This window comes from Leptonotus elevatus, chromosome 14 (genome assembly GCF_054856555.1).
Source record: "Leptonotus elevatus isolate MCC_2025b chromosome 14, RoL_Lele_1.0, whole genome shotgun sequence".
NCBI lineage: Eukaryota > Metazoa > Chordata > Actinopteri > Syngnathiformes > Syngnathidae > Leptonotus > Leptonotus elevatus.
Window position 1 is genome coordinate 8,428,163 of NC_141252.1, and position 18,932 is coordinate 8,447,094.

Genomic DNA, 18,932 nt, shown 5'->3' on the forward strand with positions numbered 1-18,932 from the left:
ATATGAACATTTGTTTTGGCTCGTCACGGACACGTAACGACGCCAGAGATTGGGCACACGGAAGCAGTGTTTAATTATTCATTTAACTAATTATTAATTATTTAATGGCATCATCAATAAGCTCAAATGGAATGCTTTTCCTCACTTTATCTGAGGCTGCAGCGGTGAGAGAAAAGTACAGAAAGGAATGCAAACACTATCTTCTCCTCCCACATAGGACTGCAGTTAGTGGGTTTACACACACAACGCCCCAAAACACACATCAGAGACACAGAGGCGAGTCCCACTTTATGTCTGACACTTTTTATCTTTGTCAGATACTTTCATCCATACACACGTTTTCTAAAACACCATAGAAGATATGTGAAGCAACAGATTGCACATTCTTTTAATAGGAATGAACTCCAGTAATGTGACATGTAGTAAAGTTCCTATTCTATCCTGTGCAACGTAATGTGTGTTTTTGGTGTGTGTGTGTTACATTTTTGTCAAATGTATTTTCTGTGAGTCACACATGACATGAGGTCTTCCTAGACCAGAGAACTTCAGGGGCAAATATTTGTATTGATACAGGATTACCAGTATTATATTTATTTTCCCCCTATGTCTATATAGCAGACTGTTTTGTTCACTTCAATTTAAAATAAAATAAAAGCCTTTCTAAGGCTAAGGCTGATCTTTCATGACATTACACATTAAGTAATGGCAGAGGACATGTAGTGATGCAAAACACATTTTCAACAGATTCATGGCATCTCAGTCATTTCATATTCAAGTGGTAGTAGTAACTATGTCCAATTCAGAAAAATACTGTTAAGGAAAATGGCAACTATATTTCCAATGACAGAGATGATGTCATTCAGAGAGCAACCACAAAAAAAAAAAAAAAAGCCAGAAGGCTCTCATACATTGCCATGCATATCAGAGTGCTGTTTTTTTGTTTTTTAAATCAATTCTCAAACATAAATACATTTGCAAGCTGCTAAACAGGTCTACATCATCATACACTCACAACTGACTTGGTAATATAGAAATATCAAACCAGCACGGACACAGTGACCTGAATGATTTGGCACGGCAGATACATCCAAAACTTTGGACATCTGTTATTTTGGCCATGGTAAGCAACAGCCTATAACAGCTGGAAAAAAAGAAAAGGCTTAGTGCAAAAACTAAAAAGTTGCAACACGGCATGCATGCAAATTAACCTGCACGCATATAAAACATCTCTTTGCCATTACACATACAACAAACAAACAATGCTCCTCGACATAAGAATGGCTGGAATCTAATAATGCTCAACTAGCTAGCACTTTTTAAATGATTATTTTTTTTTATAATATTTTCTCACAGTAGAAAAATAGCTCATCAGCCTTATCTATCATACAAATGAGGACGTGTGTCAACTTGAGTTCAAATATACACGCTGAATAATCAAGAGTGGAAATGCAGATTACACTCTCAGTCAAGTAACTCACAGATTCTGGCTGATTTACAAAGGCCACATGAACGTTTACCTTCCCAAATTTGTTAAGTGTCCTATGTACAGTATAGCTAAGCACTTCCTCTCCACAGATACGAGACAAAACCGCTGGCTGGGGAGCGAGCGGTTCCGTCCAAGTATTCTGCGTAAAGGAAGATCGTCTCTGTTAAAGATCTCCGGCTTTTTGGTTGCAGCTGGTGCACACGCGCACGGGATGGTCCCAGCCACGCGACGGCACCGCTCGGCGCTCCGGGGAGCACTCGTCGCACACTCCTTGGCCACAGGCGCGGCAGTGGTGCTTGGACAGCTTGGCAGTGAATTCGCGTCGGCAGATGCGGCACGAGAGAATGTCCTGGTCGGGCACCCAGTAGGCAGGACGGGCGGCGTCTTTCACCAGGCCTTCAAAGAGAAAGTTGAGAAAATTGATATTAATGCAGGGGTGCGCAACAGAAAGGCTGTGGGCAATATACGGCACACGAGCGAATTGGATCCAGACAAGCCATGCTGTTCTAAAAACATGACTCATCTCAGAGGAACTGTTACAAAATGTCCGAAAGCACTTAATCTACATGCTGCTCATACTGTATAATAATGAACATTTGTGCAATTGTGGGCAGCACTCAGGCCTCATTCAGTGATTCCAAACCACTTTGTCGTGGCACATTATCATGCTCTGAGAGGTCATCGGGTGTGACATGGGAAATTACATCTTTTTTTCATCCATTTGTACCTGCGACATATGGTGACAAGTTGAATAATTCAGTGCGCTTGAATAGAAGAAGGCACAATTAACCTGTGTAGCCACCAAGGTAATTATAGTTAACAAAAAAATGAAGAAAAATCTAAAAAGAAAAAAATGCTTTTATCAAAATGAAAATTAACTGAAACTTCTTCTTACATTTACAAAACTAACTAATAATAAGTATAACTATAAATTAAAATGTAAATTTCAGCATCATAGATAAGCTTTCTGGGTTTATTTTTTAGTGTATTTATTTTAATATTGCTGTATATCTGTAGCTACAAAAGAAACAAGGGTCAATGTTTGATAAGTGTAGTTTACTTTAGTACACAATACTTAGTATATATATATTTTTAAATATGTTGCACTCAACAAATGCTCCATATATATTAAAAACAAATAAAATAATAATAATTATAACAATAATAATAATAATAATCATAAAACTAATCTGAAATGAAGCATTTTCCCAAAAATAAAAACTAACAAACTTGCTCTAAAACTAATTAAAACTAATTGAATTTAAAAACAAAAATTCTAATGAAATAAATAATAACTAAAATAAATATCCAAAACTACTATAACCCTTGATATTGGGGATTAGTCCACGACATCAGTTTCCTATACCGACCAAAAATGAGCAGAGGTGTTGGTTTATTTTATTTTGACACCAAATGGCTGCATTGGCAAATTTAAAAATTGCATTCGACTACATTGCAATATTGATTTGAATTTCATTGATTATTTAGCCTTACTTTGGGGATTTATTACTTTGGTATTGATAATAAATCCCTTTATTGTTTCCTATTGTTTGCCCGCTTTTAAACTTTTTGTGCAGTGTTCATCATACATGATCATTTTTGACTGTTTGTTTATTGAACGTGTCCCACTGCCATCCTCTCCATATGGTGGCGGCTTTTTCGCACATCATCCGTAGCATCTGTGACAGCTGGCTCACGCCGAGGGTAATGGCAGAACACCAGCAGCAGCGTGTCACACTGAAATACTTGACTCCATGTTATTTCCTGTCTCATTTGAGGTCCTCATTCTGTCGTTCCAGACAAAGTGCAAGAGAGTATTGCGTTCAGTAAAGAAGATGAATTGGCTTTCAGGACTGTAACTGGAGGCCTGTTGATATAACGCACACCACATCAGCAAATACTGTTAAGTCCATTTCTGAAAGTGGAAAGCGCTCCTTCAAGGCCAGGTGGGTCTATAAAACCTCCTTTGGATAGTTTTCACTTAAGTTCTCTTAACCTCTTCCTCATCTTTTTTTGACAACCAATCACAATGCAGTGCTTATGGTGCTTGTACAAAGGCCCAGTGGTTAACACAGTGGTTCTTAACCTGGGTTGGATCGAACCCTGGGGGTTCAGTTAAGGACCACTGGTCTAACAAATAACAATGCAAAAGCAGCACTAAAAAATAAATCAAACACTTTATCCAATGATGCTATTTGTTTTAAGGGGAAGTAAACCTTAAACATTTCTTGATAATAATATGTTTTATGCGACCTCACTAGTCTAAACATGACATTCTGATTAATATTACATTTGTGGAATATGAGTTATTCAGAAAAATCCAGCCATTTTTATCCATCTCAGGAGGCGGCCATTTTGCCACTTGCTGTCAATTGAAGATGACATCACAGTTGCTCAGGGCTCAGGCAACGACCAATCACAGTTCACCTGTTTTCTAACGCTGAGCTGTGATTGGTTGTTACCTGAGACCTGAGCGACTGTGATGTCATTTTCACTCGACAGGAAGTGGCAAAATGTCTTCTGATATTGATAAAAACTGCTGGATTTTGCTGCTTAACTTATGTTCCACTAATGCAATATTACCAGAATACTGTATTTGGACAAGTGGGGCTGCATAGAATATATTATTGTCAAGAAGCTTTTTATTTTTGGGGGGGTGGGGTTGACTTCCCCTTTAACGCATTCACTGCCATTGACGGCTATAAACGTCAACATTTTATTTTAACTATTTATATTAGTTTAAAATTGTTTTCCACTTTTGTTAACAAGTGTATGAAAACCTAGAATTTTTTTATTGCACATTTAAAACAGATATGAAATTTGTGATTAATTGCGAGTTAACTAGTGAAGTCATGCGATTAATTACGATTAAAAACTTTAATTGCCTGACACCCCGATTTTTTAAATCTTTTATTTAAAACAAAAAAAATCACTCACTGCCATTGACGGCTATAAACGTAAAAAGTTCATTTGAACTATTTATTTTAGTTTAACATTTTCCCCCCACTTTTGTTAACAAATTACATAATTATTATTATTATTATTATAATAATTACAATTACAAATTTTAAGCGCCTCTTGCCCCTAATTTTTAATAATCTTTTTTTTTAAATTAATTTATGGCAGTGAATGAGTGAATATGATGATTTTTGAGTTGCATTGGTGTACATCCTAATGAGAAGTTTATAATATTTGAAACACTGCATTTAAGATCAGATTTTGATTTTACAACCGTTACCTAAATAAGATGGCTGGTGAGTGTACAGGTACAATATGGCCTTATTTACTGCTATGGGATGTTTTCTGTAGGAAACTCGAAACAGCAAACACCCTAATTTAATATACTACAAGAAATTGCATAAGCAGCTCCAACAACCACTATCAGTGACATTCAAATTATGTACGACGACAGTGAATTTGAAACGAGGGCCCTTAAAATGAAATTAACTGAGCTATTGAGCATCTGCTGAGTCTCTCGATTACAATAAGACTGCGCAATTAATGACAGAGCTGATTGTTAAATGGCCGAGCTTGAGCACTGACGCTATGGAGCCACCATAAAATCTTCCAGGGTGTGTCAATTAATGACTTTAGGGACCATTTTGATATTAAAAGTGTTGGCATTTGGGACATTTTCATTTACAAAGCATGTAAAATGTAGTCTGTTCGTGGAAATATTTCTTATCAGCGCAATTGCAGGCTGCTCATGTTTGAGCGATGAAACTGAAAAAGGATCCTACTACTTGAGTGTAAAGATGATACGTCTCAGCCACCAGAGGGCAATGCATTTCTACGGCAATATTTACAGAGTGACTTACTCCGGTTACACAACAATCCTCTCTAGGTTTTGCTTTGGGCAACACTCACCAAGTGGGATGTCAATAGCGGTGACTACAACCCCTATGGTGTTGGTCACCGCCTCGCCAACCTTCCTGGCGAGTGTTCCGCCTTCCTCCTCCTCCTCTTCCTCCTCGTGAGCTGCATGAAGATAAAATTATCACTGAGGTGCACTTACTAGGACAAGTGAGGTTAGAGTGGGGGTCATGTGACACTAATGAGTAGTGATAGAAAGTTGTTGTTTTTATCAAGGCCAATAATGAGACCGATAACTGATTTCAAGCTGATATTCATTTGCAGTAAAAGAGAAAATATTGTGTCAAAAAAAAATAAAAAAAAATAAAATACGTTTTAATTTTAAACATACACTATAAAAAATATACAAATATTTACTTGTAAAAATCTAGTCGTTTTTTCACAAAGAAATCCGAAGTAACTTTAACAAGGAGAGTTTGAGTACATTTTACCAGTTTATTAAAAAAAAAAATGCAATGTTGAGGAATGAACTCATGAACTTCAACTTGGTAGACAGTCACTCTACCAGCTGAGCCATGCCCCACTCTTGCTGTTTGCAACTATAATGCGTTTCTGCTGTGTCTAATACGAGACCAAAGCAGTATGGCTCAGGTGGAAGCGTGGCTGTCACCCAGACTGAAGGTTGTGGGTTTTAAACCTCAACCCATAATTATGTTTAATATATATATATATACATATATATATATTTTTTTTTTTTTATATATAAATAAACTGGTAAGATGTATTCAAAACTCTCCTTGTAAAATGTACTTAATTTTTTAGTGAAAAACTTTCCTTGTTTTTTTTTTCAAGTAAATATTACTTCTTTTTTTTTACAGTGTATAAAGAATTGACAGCTTTGTTTAAAAACTCTAAAAAAAAAATTGGAGGGAGCTACCAGGGTCATCAGAATGTATTAAGCTAAATCAAAAACTAATCATGTAAATAGTTCCCTAAAATGTTCTACTGTTAACAGTTTTCCAAAATTTCAACATAACTTTTTTAATTTGTTGTTTATTTATTAAAAAAAAAAAAGGTGTAGGGAGTTCCCAGTGCCAGTATCATTTTTTATAAAGTGGAAATTTAAATAAAGCCATAAATTAAAAGGTTCCCTTTATCTCACTGCGCGACAAATGAATGTGAAATACCAATGTAGCCAATTTGGGGTTTTCGTCAGGGTTCGTATAAGGTTTCAAAAGATCTTCGCAGACAGTGAAAAATTGTCTGAATATGTTCAAAATGTCTTTAACAACAAGTAAAAACTGTCTGTTAACATCTGAATCTGATGAAAACCCTAAATTCACTGCGTTCGCAAGCATTGACCACTCAGTGACATACCAGCTTTATCGGCCTTCATATTCGTAAAAACTGATATTTGTCAAAATGCCAAATATCGTCCCCGACCGATAATCGGTCTATCCCCACTAATGATTGTGGTCATACCTGCGTGTGAGGCTCTCTGCTCAAAGCACACATCGCACACTCGCACAGGGCCGAGACCCCAGCCGCGTTCGGGGACGGGGGCAGCTTTGGATGAGCAGCCATCGCAGAAGCCCTCCCCGCAGGCACGGCAGTGATGCTTGGTGTCGTTTTCCAGGAAGACCGCTTGACACTTATGGCACAGCTTACAGGAGAGATAAACAAGCCGCTGTTATTGACCTGTTTTGTAATGTCGGTAGGGGTTGGGCAGGAGAAGTCCACACTTTTATCTTGTGAGCACACATAAAGATTGTGTAACAGGAAAGGAACAGCACATAAACATCCCTCGGGACACCGAGTGTTGACGAAGGCTGCTGGTGTTGTGTGGCGGGTGGGGGGTCGGGGGGGGGGGGGGGTGTATTATGGGTCGCTCACCAAGATAAGGGAATTGGGTTTCCAGTAGGTGGGGGCGATCTGGTCTGTCAGCCAGGAGGTGACGGCCTTTGCAGGCTTGACACTGAGCTCCGACACAGACTGGGCCACCAGGTTCACTCCGTCCAGAAGCCGCTGTGCTGCGTTGCTGTTGTCCTTTAAAAAGCCCTCCGACTGCACGACACAGGCATTCAATCATTGTTATTTATTATTTTAGCTCAGCTGCAGAGACAGGATTTTTTCATTTGTACAAATACTTGTGGTGAAATACGCCGCTGTCTAAATTAGCAGTTTCTATTTTTGTGTTATTATTGTTTTTTTGTCTTTCAATAATCCCCATTTGCAGATAAGATTGTGTTTTACACTGTCCTGCTGCTCGATGTCTTGCTATTTATGGATCTCACGCTGCTATTTGGTTCCTGCCTTCATAGCGACAATCGGGTTGTCAGGTGTCATGTACTAAACCAAACTGTACCACTTGATGTAAAACTTTGCAATGGTAAAGTCAATTGAAGAATTTACAAATGCAATTGATCAAAAAATAGATTGTTGGTATTTTTTGTTGATCTAAAAAAAACTTTTGAAACAATTAATCATTTAATCCTTATTCAATAAGCTCTAAAAATATGGAATTTATCTGAAGGATACGGTGCCATCCAAAAAACGTAAAATTTCTTGTGGCGTCACCCAGGGGTCCGTACTGGGGCCAAAACTCTTTAATTTGTATATCAATGAGATCTTTAATGTATCCCAAGTACTAAAATCCATTATTTTAGCAATTGTTCCAACATTTTCTATAGTAGTGATAATTATAATGACCATAACGAGTGTGAGCAAAAGATTAAATACGTTTTCTTCCCACTCCCTTTCAGGGAGAATTGGTCTTTGTTAACATCTTGCTTTTTTTTTTGTTGAAATTTGACACTTACTGCGTTACTTTTGTTATTGCCTGAAAGTTGAAACAAATAAAAATGTGTGCTGTCAAAGTTAAAGCGTTAACTTATTGATTAATCACAAAAAATGATTGCGTTAATCGGGTATTAACACAGATTAATCACTATTAATTTTGACCGCAGATGATCCTTTAGCTTGATGGCGGATGCTTGATGGCGGATGGTTGCGTTAAAGGTAGCGCAGGTTGTGTTTGAGCAATAAACATAACATGCATTAATGAAAAACATTTAATAAAAGTTTGCGCATGACATTCAGAATATTTGTTCTAGTCAAAATATTGAGGTCATATTTTTTTTATCATACAACTAACTGGTCAGAAAGAGAGGATGGTGAGAATGTGAAGTGGATAAAAAAAAAACATCCTCATAACATTAAATGTGGAAAGAATTAGCACACAACAGGCCCTCTTCAAATTTGGCAAATGTTGATAAAAAGCCTTTTTAATTAAGTGATTAATCATGATTAATCTGATTTAAAAATGTAATCGTTTTGAAAGCTTTAATAAAAAATTTATTAAATGAATATGTGGGTTTTTTTCAAGGTCGTCTTTATACAAACAATAAAATAATCTACAATAAACTAAATCTGATTTATCATACATAAATATTTTGGGTCTGGTCTGGAAGGTTTGTCTAAAATAAAGTCAAATGAACCATGAATTGTTAACTTAAATTAATTGCATTAATAAAATCTGACTTGCCGTCTTATAAGCATTTACTATGACAACTTCACAAAATTCTAACAATCAAGTAAACACAAACCAGTAAATCATAAATAAGATGACAACAATAACACAAACAAATATATGTGCCTTTATCACTTTCAAGCATTAAGCCTATCTAGACACTAAAAATAATAGTAAATAAATAAGATGTACATAAAGCTTGCCAATGGCTGAAATGAAGCAGTGGTGTGTTTTTTTCCTTCCAAAATTGTATTCTACTCAATTGAGATGTTGATTTGAATGTGGCTAATTGTTCAGAACCCAAAAGTTGTTTTGACACATCCGAGCAAGTGACGTCACTTGTACCGAAGGCTACTATTTGAGGTATACAGTAATCTAGCCTGCAACCCGTTCCTCTTACCCCTGGCCAAACGTGCTGGATCTCGGTGCGGACCACTGTATCCACTGGGTCCTGATTCCCATACCAATACTGACGGCTCCGATAGATCACGCCACAGTTGGGGCACTCGATAACATACCTGATCATGAATACAAAAGAGCTGTGAAAAATGTGGAGAAACGCTCCACTGGTTCATGCTTGTGCAAGAAGTGGAACACAAGTTCATGCAGGGTAACAATAGCGCCGACTAAGCTCATTTATGCCTGACCCTGCGGATTCCTCCCCTCCTACTCACCCTGACCAGGCGTACTTGGCGAGGCCCATCCAAGGAGAGTCCGAGGAGGCTGATGTCTTCGGGATGACAATCACTTCTTTGCCTCCTTCATAACAAGCCTGAGGTGATGTAACCTTGAGTTACTGGCCGGCATACTAACATCCGAATTGTGTGCAAAGAACTAGTTTGCGTGAACATGAGGGAAAAATAGAACCCACTGCACTTACCTTACAGGTGTAAATGCGATTATCATGCTGAAGAGAATAGCGACAACGATGCTTTGCCTCGTGGCAGACTCCCTCTCCGAGGTGGTTCATACTGTTCTTGCAACCAGATCTGCGATGACATCAGTGGGCCAGAACGTTAAACAAAGTACCAACAGGAGGAGAGTGAGGGCGGGATTTAACAGACACTGACCCACAACTGAGGCACGAGCTGGAGCAAGTGAAGTACTCATCAGGGAAGAAGCAACTGTGAGCTACCAGCTCGTCTCCAATTTCCCCGCTGAAGCGCACGCTTAACGCCTGTAAGGATATCAAACAGAAAATACTACAAAACAACTCAAAGGTGCTCCTTTTTGAACATAAGCATAACGTGGAGGTTGTGAACTGGTTTACGACGAGTAGTTCAACTTTGTAATTGCTTCGATGCCGCCTTACCAACAGAGCTTTAAAGATGACCACAGGGGTGCGTGGAGAACGCGTGGCGTTGTTGTCCAGGAGCTGCTCCAGTTTATTCTGCAGGCCGCAGAAGTCCGTGGGCGGGGTCAGAGTCTGTGTGCCCAAGTACTGAACAGAACTGAAAGCCTCCGGGAAACGGGAAACCTTTTTAAAACGGTCCATCAGCAGCCGGTCAAGGGATTCCTGGGATTTATCTAACACAAAGCACAAATATGTTTCATTGAAATATATTAGACTGGGCTACTTCCGTGATCGAGACATGGAAGTAAAGCTCAAGCATACACATTTGACAGAGATACAATACAAACAGCTTTTCCAGCTACTACTACAAGCAATCCTTAGGTTAGCAAAGCAAGTTACGCAAGGAATTGATCTGTATGTCGCTATTTTAAACACAACCTAAATCATGGTTTGTTTAAAAAAATCAAAATCAAAAATATATATTTAGTGCAATATAAATCAAATGTAATGTAATATGTGTTCAACTATTGTTAACACACATACTGTATGAGAAGGATTAACTTCATCAATTAAATGCATTGCGCTACACAATGCATTCTGGGAACTGAAAATGTACCTTTTTTTTCACTATATTGACAGTTCACCCCTGCTATTCACAGAGAATAGGACTGAGGCCGGCCCACGAATAGTGATATTCTGTGTATAATTGACGTCCACAGAAATGCATTGGGGAATGCATTATATTATATATTTTTATAATTAATCGACCCATTAATCGGTAATCTGTATTTTTTTTCTGCTAAAAATCTGTATCAACCTAAAAAAAATTCATATCAGTTGGTCCCAGAAATTTTGACATAATCTCACTAATGAATCTATTGCATTTCTTGACTTCAGCTAGACTCAAGTATACATTTATTTGTTTTATGTTTCTAATACTTTGTTTTTATTTATCATTTTGTTATTATTACTTATTGTTATAATAATTATTATATCATTATTTTGCACTTTTTTTTTCATTTTTTTGATGAGCTGTTTTTATTTTATTTTTTTAAAGTGGAGCATTTCATAAAAGCCACTGAGCTTCAATTCCTCTCCTGCACAATTGTTGTCAAAAGTCTTGCTATCCTGTAATTCTGTTTTAATGTGCATATAAATAATCAAATAAAAGATGGAATTCTCAACTTTTGTCTCATAGCATGTTTTGATCTGAATCCCAAATGTGTACAAAAAGAGGGCTTGACCTTGCTGTTCCAATACTGTATAAGCAAAGCTACCAGAATTCCTACCTGTACCAAGAAGCTTAGTATGGACAGTTTCATGGAAGATGATCACAGCGGGACCCAAAGTGGAGAGAGGAACATCCAGACCGCAGCGAGCCGTGGTGGCCTTCAGTTCCTTGGTGAAATGCTTCAAGTAGGCCTCCGAGGCATCCCCAAGAAATTTGAAGAGGTCGTCGTGGAGACGGTCTGCGTGGGTGCGGTAGATGATGAGGTCAGAGATGGCGAGCACCTTGAGCAAGAGACGGGTCCTCTGGCCCTGTTTGGAACTGTTCCCCAGCAGCCCCTCCGTATCGATGACCACCACATTATGGAAGGGGTCGAAGGCCGCCCACACACCGACCGTGCAGGACTCCTGCGTGGGAGAAGTCTTGAACACTTCCCTGCCCATAAAGAAGGTGTGGTTGAGGGTGTGGGATTTGCCCTCTCCGGTGTTACCAAAGATGGACACCACTTTTAGGAGCTGGCCAGCGCTGCAGTTCAGCTTCTTCACAAATGCAGAGTCATCTTCTATCTGAGAAATTTTAAATCAAATGATTAAGACTTTGATTGACTTCTTTAATGCACTACTTTTGTACAGCGTACCTGCATTTCCTCATTTTCATCAACAAGGAGGAAACTCGAGATATTTTCCAGCAATTTTGCCCTCAGTGACTTTTTCTCATCAACGATTTGGATGGCAGGCTGAATAGAAGCTTGAACAGTCTTGAGCTCCACGTGTTTAGGTGGCGGAAGATACGATATGAGCTGGTGTTTCTTCTTGTTCCCGCCACTGTGAGTGCGCTTTTGACACTCTTGGCACAAATTCACTTTGCAATTCTGGCAGCGGACCACTGACCTGCTGCGCTTGCCATTGTCCCCCTCTTTGCACTTGCCACAGTAAGGGATGTGGCCCGGCCTTATCTGGAGACGCTGGTGCTTCTGGAGGTGCTCCTGACTGTGAAGCTCCAGATCACAACGAACACACTGCAAGGTCCCGCACTCTTCACATTCGAAGGAGGCCTCCTCAAAGCCACCACAGGCGTAACTCTCTTGACATGTTGGACTTGTATTGACTCCCTTTTCTGAAGAAGATGAGCCATGCCCACTCATCGTTTCTTTTCTGTCACTTCAAAAATACAGCTGATTGCCTTTTGGAAAAGTTTTAACTGTAGCACCAGCGATTTCCAATAGCACCTTTTTAAGTTAAACTTGTGATAATACTCGCTAATTGAACAAAAAAAATACTTAAATTTGCTGCATTCTGGCAAGGTTACTGGTTAAATTGAAAACAATAAAACAACTTACTTCAGCCAGCGTGTAGTTCAAGCATATAAAAGTTATAACTAAAAACAAAGCATGCACATTAACATTAATTACAATAAATGAGAATTAAAATATAGAAAGATGACTATGAATCAGTTAGCAAACCGAGAAAACGAACTCTTCCTTGTTTATGATGAATGAGCAAATAATGCTAACAACAAGCTACCTATCAGACTGGCCCTTAGTCATAAAAATAGCTCGCCGGCTAACACGGCAAATATTATCTGGCATCCAAACAAGAAATGCTTTGCTCCAAGCTAGCAGTTGTGTGCGTATCGAATCTTTGTCTAAATCAACGCCGTCGTTTTGGAGCAAGCAGCAGCTAAAAACAAGCAGCTAGCGAGAGACACTTCAAAACATCAACAAAACTGCAGTCAGTCGATGTCAAACAGCTTGAATAACCGCAGACACTACCAAACAAGGAGGGGGATCCTTACGACGTCGCTATAAAAGTATATATTTTTTAAAGAGGCACCTCTTTTTTTTAAATCCGTCCGAGCCGTGTCATTGTTTTTGTTCTTGAGTCCCCTCCCTAACAGATTTCTCTAGCTACATTATGTTGACGCCAGGACAGATCAGCTGATCAGATTATTTTCAGTCATAGGGTCAGTGGAGGGCGGTCCGCTACTGCATCATGGGAACTGTAGTCCAACAGTGGAAAACGCAGTCGTCGTCAATTCAAGCCACAACACAATTCATTTCCACCAATTTATACCAGAATTTTGTGCTCAAAGGTCATATTTCATTCTCAAAAAAGGACAGATAGACCAGGTTTCATTCATAAATAAGGTCAAATAAATAAATAAATACATACATAAATAAATAAAACAAATTACAAAGTGGTATAACTGTCAAATATATAAAATTGTTTATTTAATAAAATAATTTATTTTAGATTGTATTTATTTCATTTTAATCAAACAATTGTTTTTTGTTGTGGTTGTTTTGTTTAGTTTTTAAAGCTATTGTAAAACATATACCGATATGTAAAATTATTGATTTTACTCATATATAGACTAAGACTATATAGAATAATGGCTGGATGAATGGATGGTATTTTTAAAACAATATGTATATTATACACACAGTATGTATATATATATGATATCGTAATTAACCAATTTTAGGAACGATCAGCTAAATTAATGCAATAAATATTACAGGACAATTGATCATGTACATTTTTGGTGGGCTGGATTAATTAACGTTTTGAATCCCTGCTCTATTCCTTAGTAATGGTGTAACTATATATTCTTTAATGGCTAAAGTAGTTATCATAATTTCGTCTTTGATTTAACAACAAAAAAATGTACAATGAAATCACTTGTACAGAAGTAGAGGTGCATTTAAGCAATAATTTGGTACAGGTCAAACAGATGCGTAGCCTTATAATAAATAACAAATAAATTAAAATAACATTTATTTGAAAAATGAAAGTTGCTTGAAAAAAAGTATTGGGAGTTACAGTAGTAATTAAAGTCTTTAAGAATTTTAATGAGTGTAACGGGGATTTCTGATTGGAGGACATCCCCCAAAGTAATCTTTCCTACAGAGGATGACTTTAAATGGCCTTTGTCTTGCAAACAAGCACTTCAAAGTGTCAGCAGGTGACCATTTGTTCCAAATAACACTTGGTTGCTGCTACTTTCCCTCCAATTTCTTCACTGACAGTATCTCACGCCACTGTTTCTTTTTAAATGGAACGTTAGTGAGTAAAAAGAAGCACAATGGGAATTAAACATGTGCTGCTCGGTAGTGCATTTATTTCCACTTAAATACAAAAAACACATACAAAAACATGAAAGACAAAAATAGCGACAAGACAGGAGTTGAAAAAAACAAGAAAGAAGAAAGTAGTATGCAGACTCACATTCATTTAAAGATTCTCCTCCAGCCACATTCACAAAAAGTCTTAAAGCATTTAACCAAACCAAGCTTTTGTTTTTTTGCAGCATTGTGCTTGTGCTTCATAGCAGCAAAGATGGCGCAGTCAAACACATCTTTGAGGTGATGCTGGGTCAGAGCCGAACACTCCATGTAGCCGTAAGCTCGGATCCTGCGTGCCAGCCTCTTGGCCTGGCCCGGTGGCACCGGTTTGGCACGCCGCCGGGCCAGGTGAACGAGGACGTCCGCGTCATGGCAAAGGTCTGACTGGGTACCCACTAGGACGATGGGAGATGTGGGGTTCCGTGCACGGATCTGCCGGATCCACTTCGAAGCGATGTTGTCAAAAGAGACAGGATTGACGAGGCTGAAACATAGGATGAAGACGTCCACGTGGGCGTAGCATAGAGAGCGAAGATGGCCAAACTCATCCTGTTGACAATCATAAACACAAATTCATATATCATTTTTGAAGACTTTTTACAGTCACCATGTGAGGCATTTACCTGTCCAGCTGTATCAATCAGTTTAAGTCGTATTTGCACTCCATTCACATAAACCAAACCTGTGAATTCATAAATATCAGTTCTACAATATCAACTTTTTAAAATGATATGGTCCTACCAGTAAACACGTCGAAAGCCGTCTGCCTGTACTCGCTGTTGTACCCGTTGAAGATGTAGCTGATGATCATGCTCGTCTTCCCCACAGCTCCATCGCCAACCAGGAGGCAGCTCAACTCTTCCCTTGGCCAGCCGGACTTCTCATGATTCTGAGGAGCCTGTTGTGCCATCATTTTTTCTCCTTCTTATTGTCTACACATCCTCGGCATCCCACACTAGTCAGAGTCCGCACAGCATGGTTACATTACTGTAATGAAGAGATCTTCTCCCTGTGAGTGCCCCCCCCCCCCCCCCCCCACACACACACACAAAAAAAGGGAAGCGGGACACTTCCAGTTCAAAAGAACAAAAGCAGCCAATCAGATGAGTTATGTCCAACAGTCACTGTCCGATTCCGTTTGCTGCTCATTTGCATAGGCACGCCCACTTTCACCATTTGATGTTGTTTTCAGATGTTTCTTTTTACAATTTTCTCCACAATAAAGAAATAAATTAATTCATAAAATTAGTTGTGATAGGGTCCAGCACACATGTGAACTAAGTGAAGATAAACAATAAATAAATAACTAAAATCAGCTGTGATAGGGTCCAGCACACATGTGAACTAAGTGAGGATAATCTAAAGATGGATGGATAAATAAACAAACAAATAAATAAATAATAGGAAGGTTTAACAGAACAGCAAATAATGTAAAGAAACAGTTTACTTTCACTTTAACTTCAACTGATCACCTCAGTTGGTCAAAAACATCTTTTAATGTGGTTCTCAGATCACTTACGAGAACATTTTCGTCACAGTACAATGACAAAAAAACAAAACAGTTATTAAATCAATTGAACAAATAAATATATATGTATGGAGAATGACTAGAACAACAAATAGAGTCATATGACGAAAAAGAAGAAGAAGAAGAAGAAGAAAACGCAGCAGCAGAAGAAGAAGAAACAAAAATAAATAAATAAAAAGGGTTACGTTTGGCTTTACTTCCATAATGCAATGTCAGTTTTGGCCCACAGAGGGAAGTGTTGCTCTGGTTTGGAGACTGTACAGTAACAACAACTTTCCCCCCTTTCCCCCCTCTTTGCTTGTTACGCTTTCTCCTAAAACAACGTTTATTACTGAAATGTCTTAGTCCCCCACAATCATCAGCACTTTACTCCCTTGCGCCAAAGAATTATTCAAGCTATATACACAGTGCCCCACTGTTAATACTTCATCTGAAGTATCGTGGTTGTGCTTTACTGTATTGCATTGTGACACATTATCACTATTGCTGATATTATGTTCAGATTTAAATACTCAATACTCAGCTCAACTCAATTTTATTTATGGTTAACATTAACAGCAGCTGCTGCTGTACATCAGTTGCGGCATACAATAATTTCATTTTAAGATGAATTCACATTCACAATATTTATTGACATTGTCACAAAGGAACTAAGTAATTTGGCTACAGTGAAACGTCCATCTTAAGTATTACACAATTCCAACCGAAATGTTAACCATGAAAAGCATGACTCTGAAGTCACTCAAAAGCTATAGCTATCAATGGGTTCATCCATTGACACATATGCAGTGTATATGGAAGGATATAAATATTTTAATTTTATACAGAGGTTGACAAACTTGGCTGCTTGCTACAATATGCCCCCCTCCAACCCCCCAAAATAGAATGTGCATATTTGCATTTGGGCATTCACCTATCGCACACACCTTGTCACACACAGACACACAAACGGTGGAGGATATTAACAGCCTTATATACGTGACTGTTTCTTCTTGACGGATAACAAACTTGTCGTTTCACTTCCAAATACTTACGGTTGAGAATTGTACGCACATTGTAAAAATGTGCTTTTAGAGCAGCGGGAAATGTTTGGGGCTGAAAATATGACTTTAAACAAAGTGTTGTCCCTTATCTGTCTACTCCTGCAGGAAACTGTGCGTGCATTGTGTTGTAAGGTCTCTGCTTCCTGTTGGCCGTTGTTTCAAACTCAATCCTTCTCTTGCCCCTTTCTCTCCCACTCTTTCCCACCACCTGTGGTGTTACACACTTTTAAAGGTAGGAGGGCAACATCTGGGTCCCCTGGCGCCCATCATGGGCCGCCCTCTGCCAGCTGTTGCTTTCAATGCTGTTCCTTCATTCAAGGTAAACGTCCAACACAGGAAATACACCCTTGCACCATTACCTTCCCACCCCTCTCAAGGAGAACTTTTCCCCTCATTACATGCTATGGAGAGGGCACATGACTGAACCCGAGTTACCAATTTCAGGATTTGAGACTTGCTCAGCAAAAATTCATGGAAGAGTCAAACTTGACTTTGACTTGGTATTCATGAGACTGTACTTGCCTTTGACTTGAACTTTATGACTTGACAATTTTGAATTTTCAAGATAGTGTGCCGTTTGTTTTGTTTGTTTTGTTTTTCAACCCACCTTTGTGCTCTATCTTACGGAGAAAGTAATGACGATTATTGACAATTCCGAGCTTACGTCACAAGTCAAAATGGCAGTCTTATGCTTCGAGGAAGGTTTGAAGTTGGATTCAGTTCTGGCCTCAAACTGTTCAAGGCAAATGTGAACAACAAAAATGGCAGATTCGGATCAATTGTTTGTTCATCATGTTGGGTCACGTGAGCATATGTTTTGTATTTACATTTGCCTTGAAAGCTTTGAGGTCGCAACTGACACAATCCGAGTGGGATAGATCCGATTTCCTTTCCTCAAATGCAGCATTTTCCCTCGGTGAACGGATGCTCTCCGCTCATTGAAAAGCATTGAACTTTAAATCATTGAAATTTGATGTGTGAGGATTATTTTGATTTGAAAATGTGATAAAATGTTGTTTGACTACAATATGCCTGGTTTGTATGCAAAAGCAATAGAATACGCCGTGGAACATTGCCTTGCGGAAATTCCCAAATGTTTGGAATTGTCAATTACATTTGAATTCATGTTTTTCATGACATCTTTATCCATCACGATAAACCTACAAAGACACGTGACGTAAGTTATGTTAGCGTAGCAGTTTAGCTAACGGATAGCTAGTCAAACATGAACTAAGCTTCATTTCAGCAGAGGTGGCAAATCTAGGTCCATAAAGTAAAAACCCTGCCACAGTTTGGCTTTAGCCCCAAGTGCTAGCTAGCTAACTCCATTGGTGCTCGTTTACCTGCTAGGGAGCTAGCAAACTAGCATCAGGGCGAAAGCCAAACTGTGGCACATTTTTTACTTTCTGGACCTGGATTTGCCACCTCTGCATTTCACCTACATGTTTAATTGAGAAAACAAAGTAATACTTTATATTCAGACTGTTTTGAGACCATTAATAAAACATTGACTGATTGTGAATATGTTACTAATGAAAGTATGGATACTGAGTGCAAAGTAGCTAATGTGCGAATTTATCTTGACTTGACTTAAGACTTACGGCTTGTTCATGGCTATGATCCAGTCAGCATTCCTTTTTCTTGCTCTGCGCGTGTGTGTGTGTGTGTGTGTGTGTGTGTGTGTGTGTGTGTGTGTGTGTGTGTGTGTGTGTGTGTGTGTGTGTGTGTGCGTGTGTGTGCGTGTGTGTGCATTACTTGTACCATGCAGCAGATGTCAGCAGTGCACCGATCAGCGTCTCCAGCCAGCTGACTGCACATCTCTTAATGTAAACATGTTGTCTGTAAGCATTCTCACACGCTCCACCAAGTGTGGCTATTAGTTCTGTT

General features: G+C 38.7%; 1 protein-coding gene and 1 pseudogene across 2 annotated transcripts; both read right to left on the bottom strand.

Moving 5' to 3' along the window:
* Positions 1-374: 374 nt before the first annotated feature.
* Positions 375-13,276, bottom strand: LOC147162845 (zinc finger FYVE domain-containing protein 1-like). The gene is made up of 11 exons (XM_086095454.1): positions 11,988-13,276; positions 11,412-11,916; positions 10,141-10,355; positions 9,899-10,005; positions 9,709-9,817; positions 9,503-9,600; positions 9,229-9,346; positions 7,193-7,363; positions 6,782-6,962; positions 5,354-5,464; positions 375-1,882 (listed from the first exon to the last, which is right to left on the bottom strand). The coding sequence occupies exons 1-11, from the start codon at positions 12,492-12,494 to the stop codon at positions 1,650-1,652; spliced, it is 2,355 nt and encodes a 784-aa protein (XP_085951580.1). The 5' UTR covers positions 12,495-13,276; the 3' UTR covers positions 375-1,649.
* On the bottom strand, positions 13,082-18,696 carry LOC147162846 (rho-related GTP-binding protein RhoU-like; annotated as a pseudogene). Its single transcript, XR_015097114.1, has 5 exons — positions 18,647-18,696; positions 15,216-15,483; positions 15,098-15,156; positions 14,639-15,023; positions 13,082-13,117 (listed from the first exon to the last, which is right to left on the bottom strand). The product of XR_015097114.1 is annotated as a rho-related GTP-binding protein RhoU-like (transcript).
* Positions 18,697-18,932: the final 236 nt, after the last annotated feature.

Coding starts and splice junctions, on each gene's coding strand:
- LOC147162845 (XM_086095454.1), bottom strand. CDS start 12,494: ATGAGTGGGCATGGCTCATCTTCTTCAGAAAAGGGAGTCAATACAAGT. Junction 10,356..11,411: donor TACTAAGCTTCTTGGTACAG/GTAGGAATTCTG, acceptor GCTTTGTGTTAG/ATAAATCCCAGGAATCCCTT. Junction 9,347..9,502: donor GCCAAGTACGCCTGGTCAGG/GTGAGTAGGAGG, acceptor ATTCATGATCAG/GTATGTTATCGAGTGCCCCA.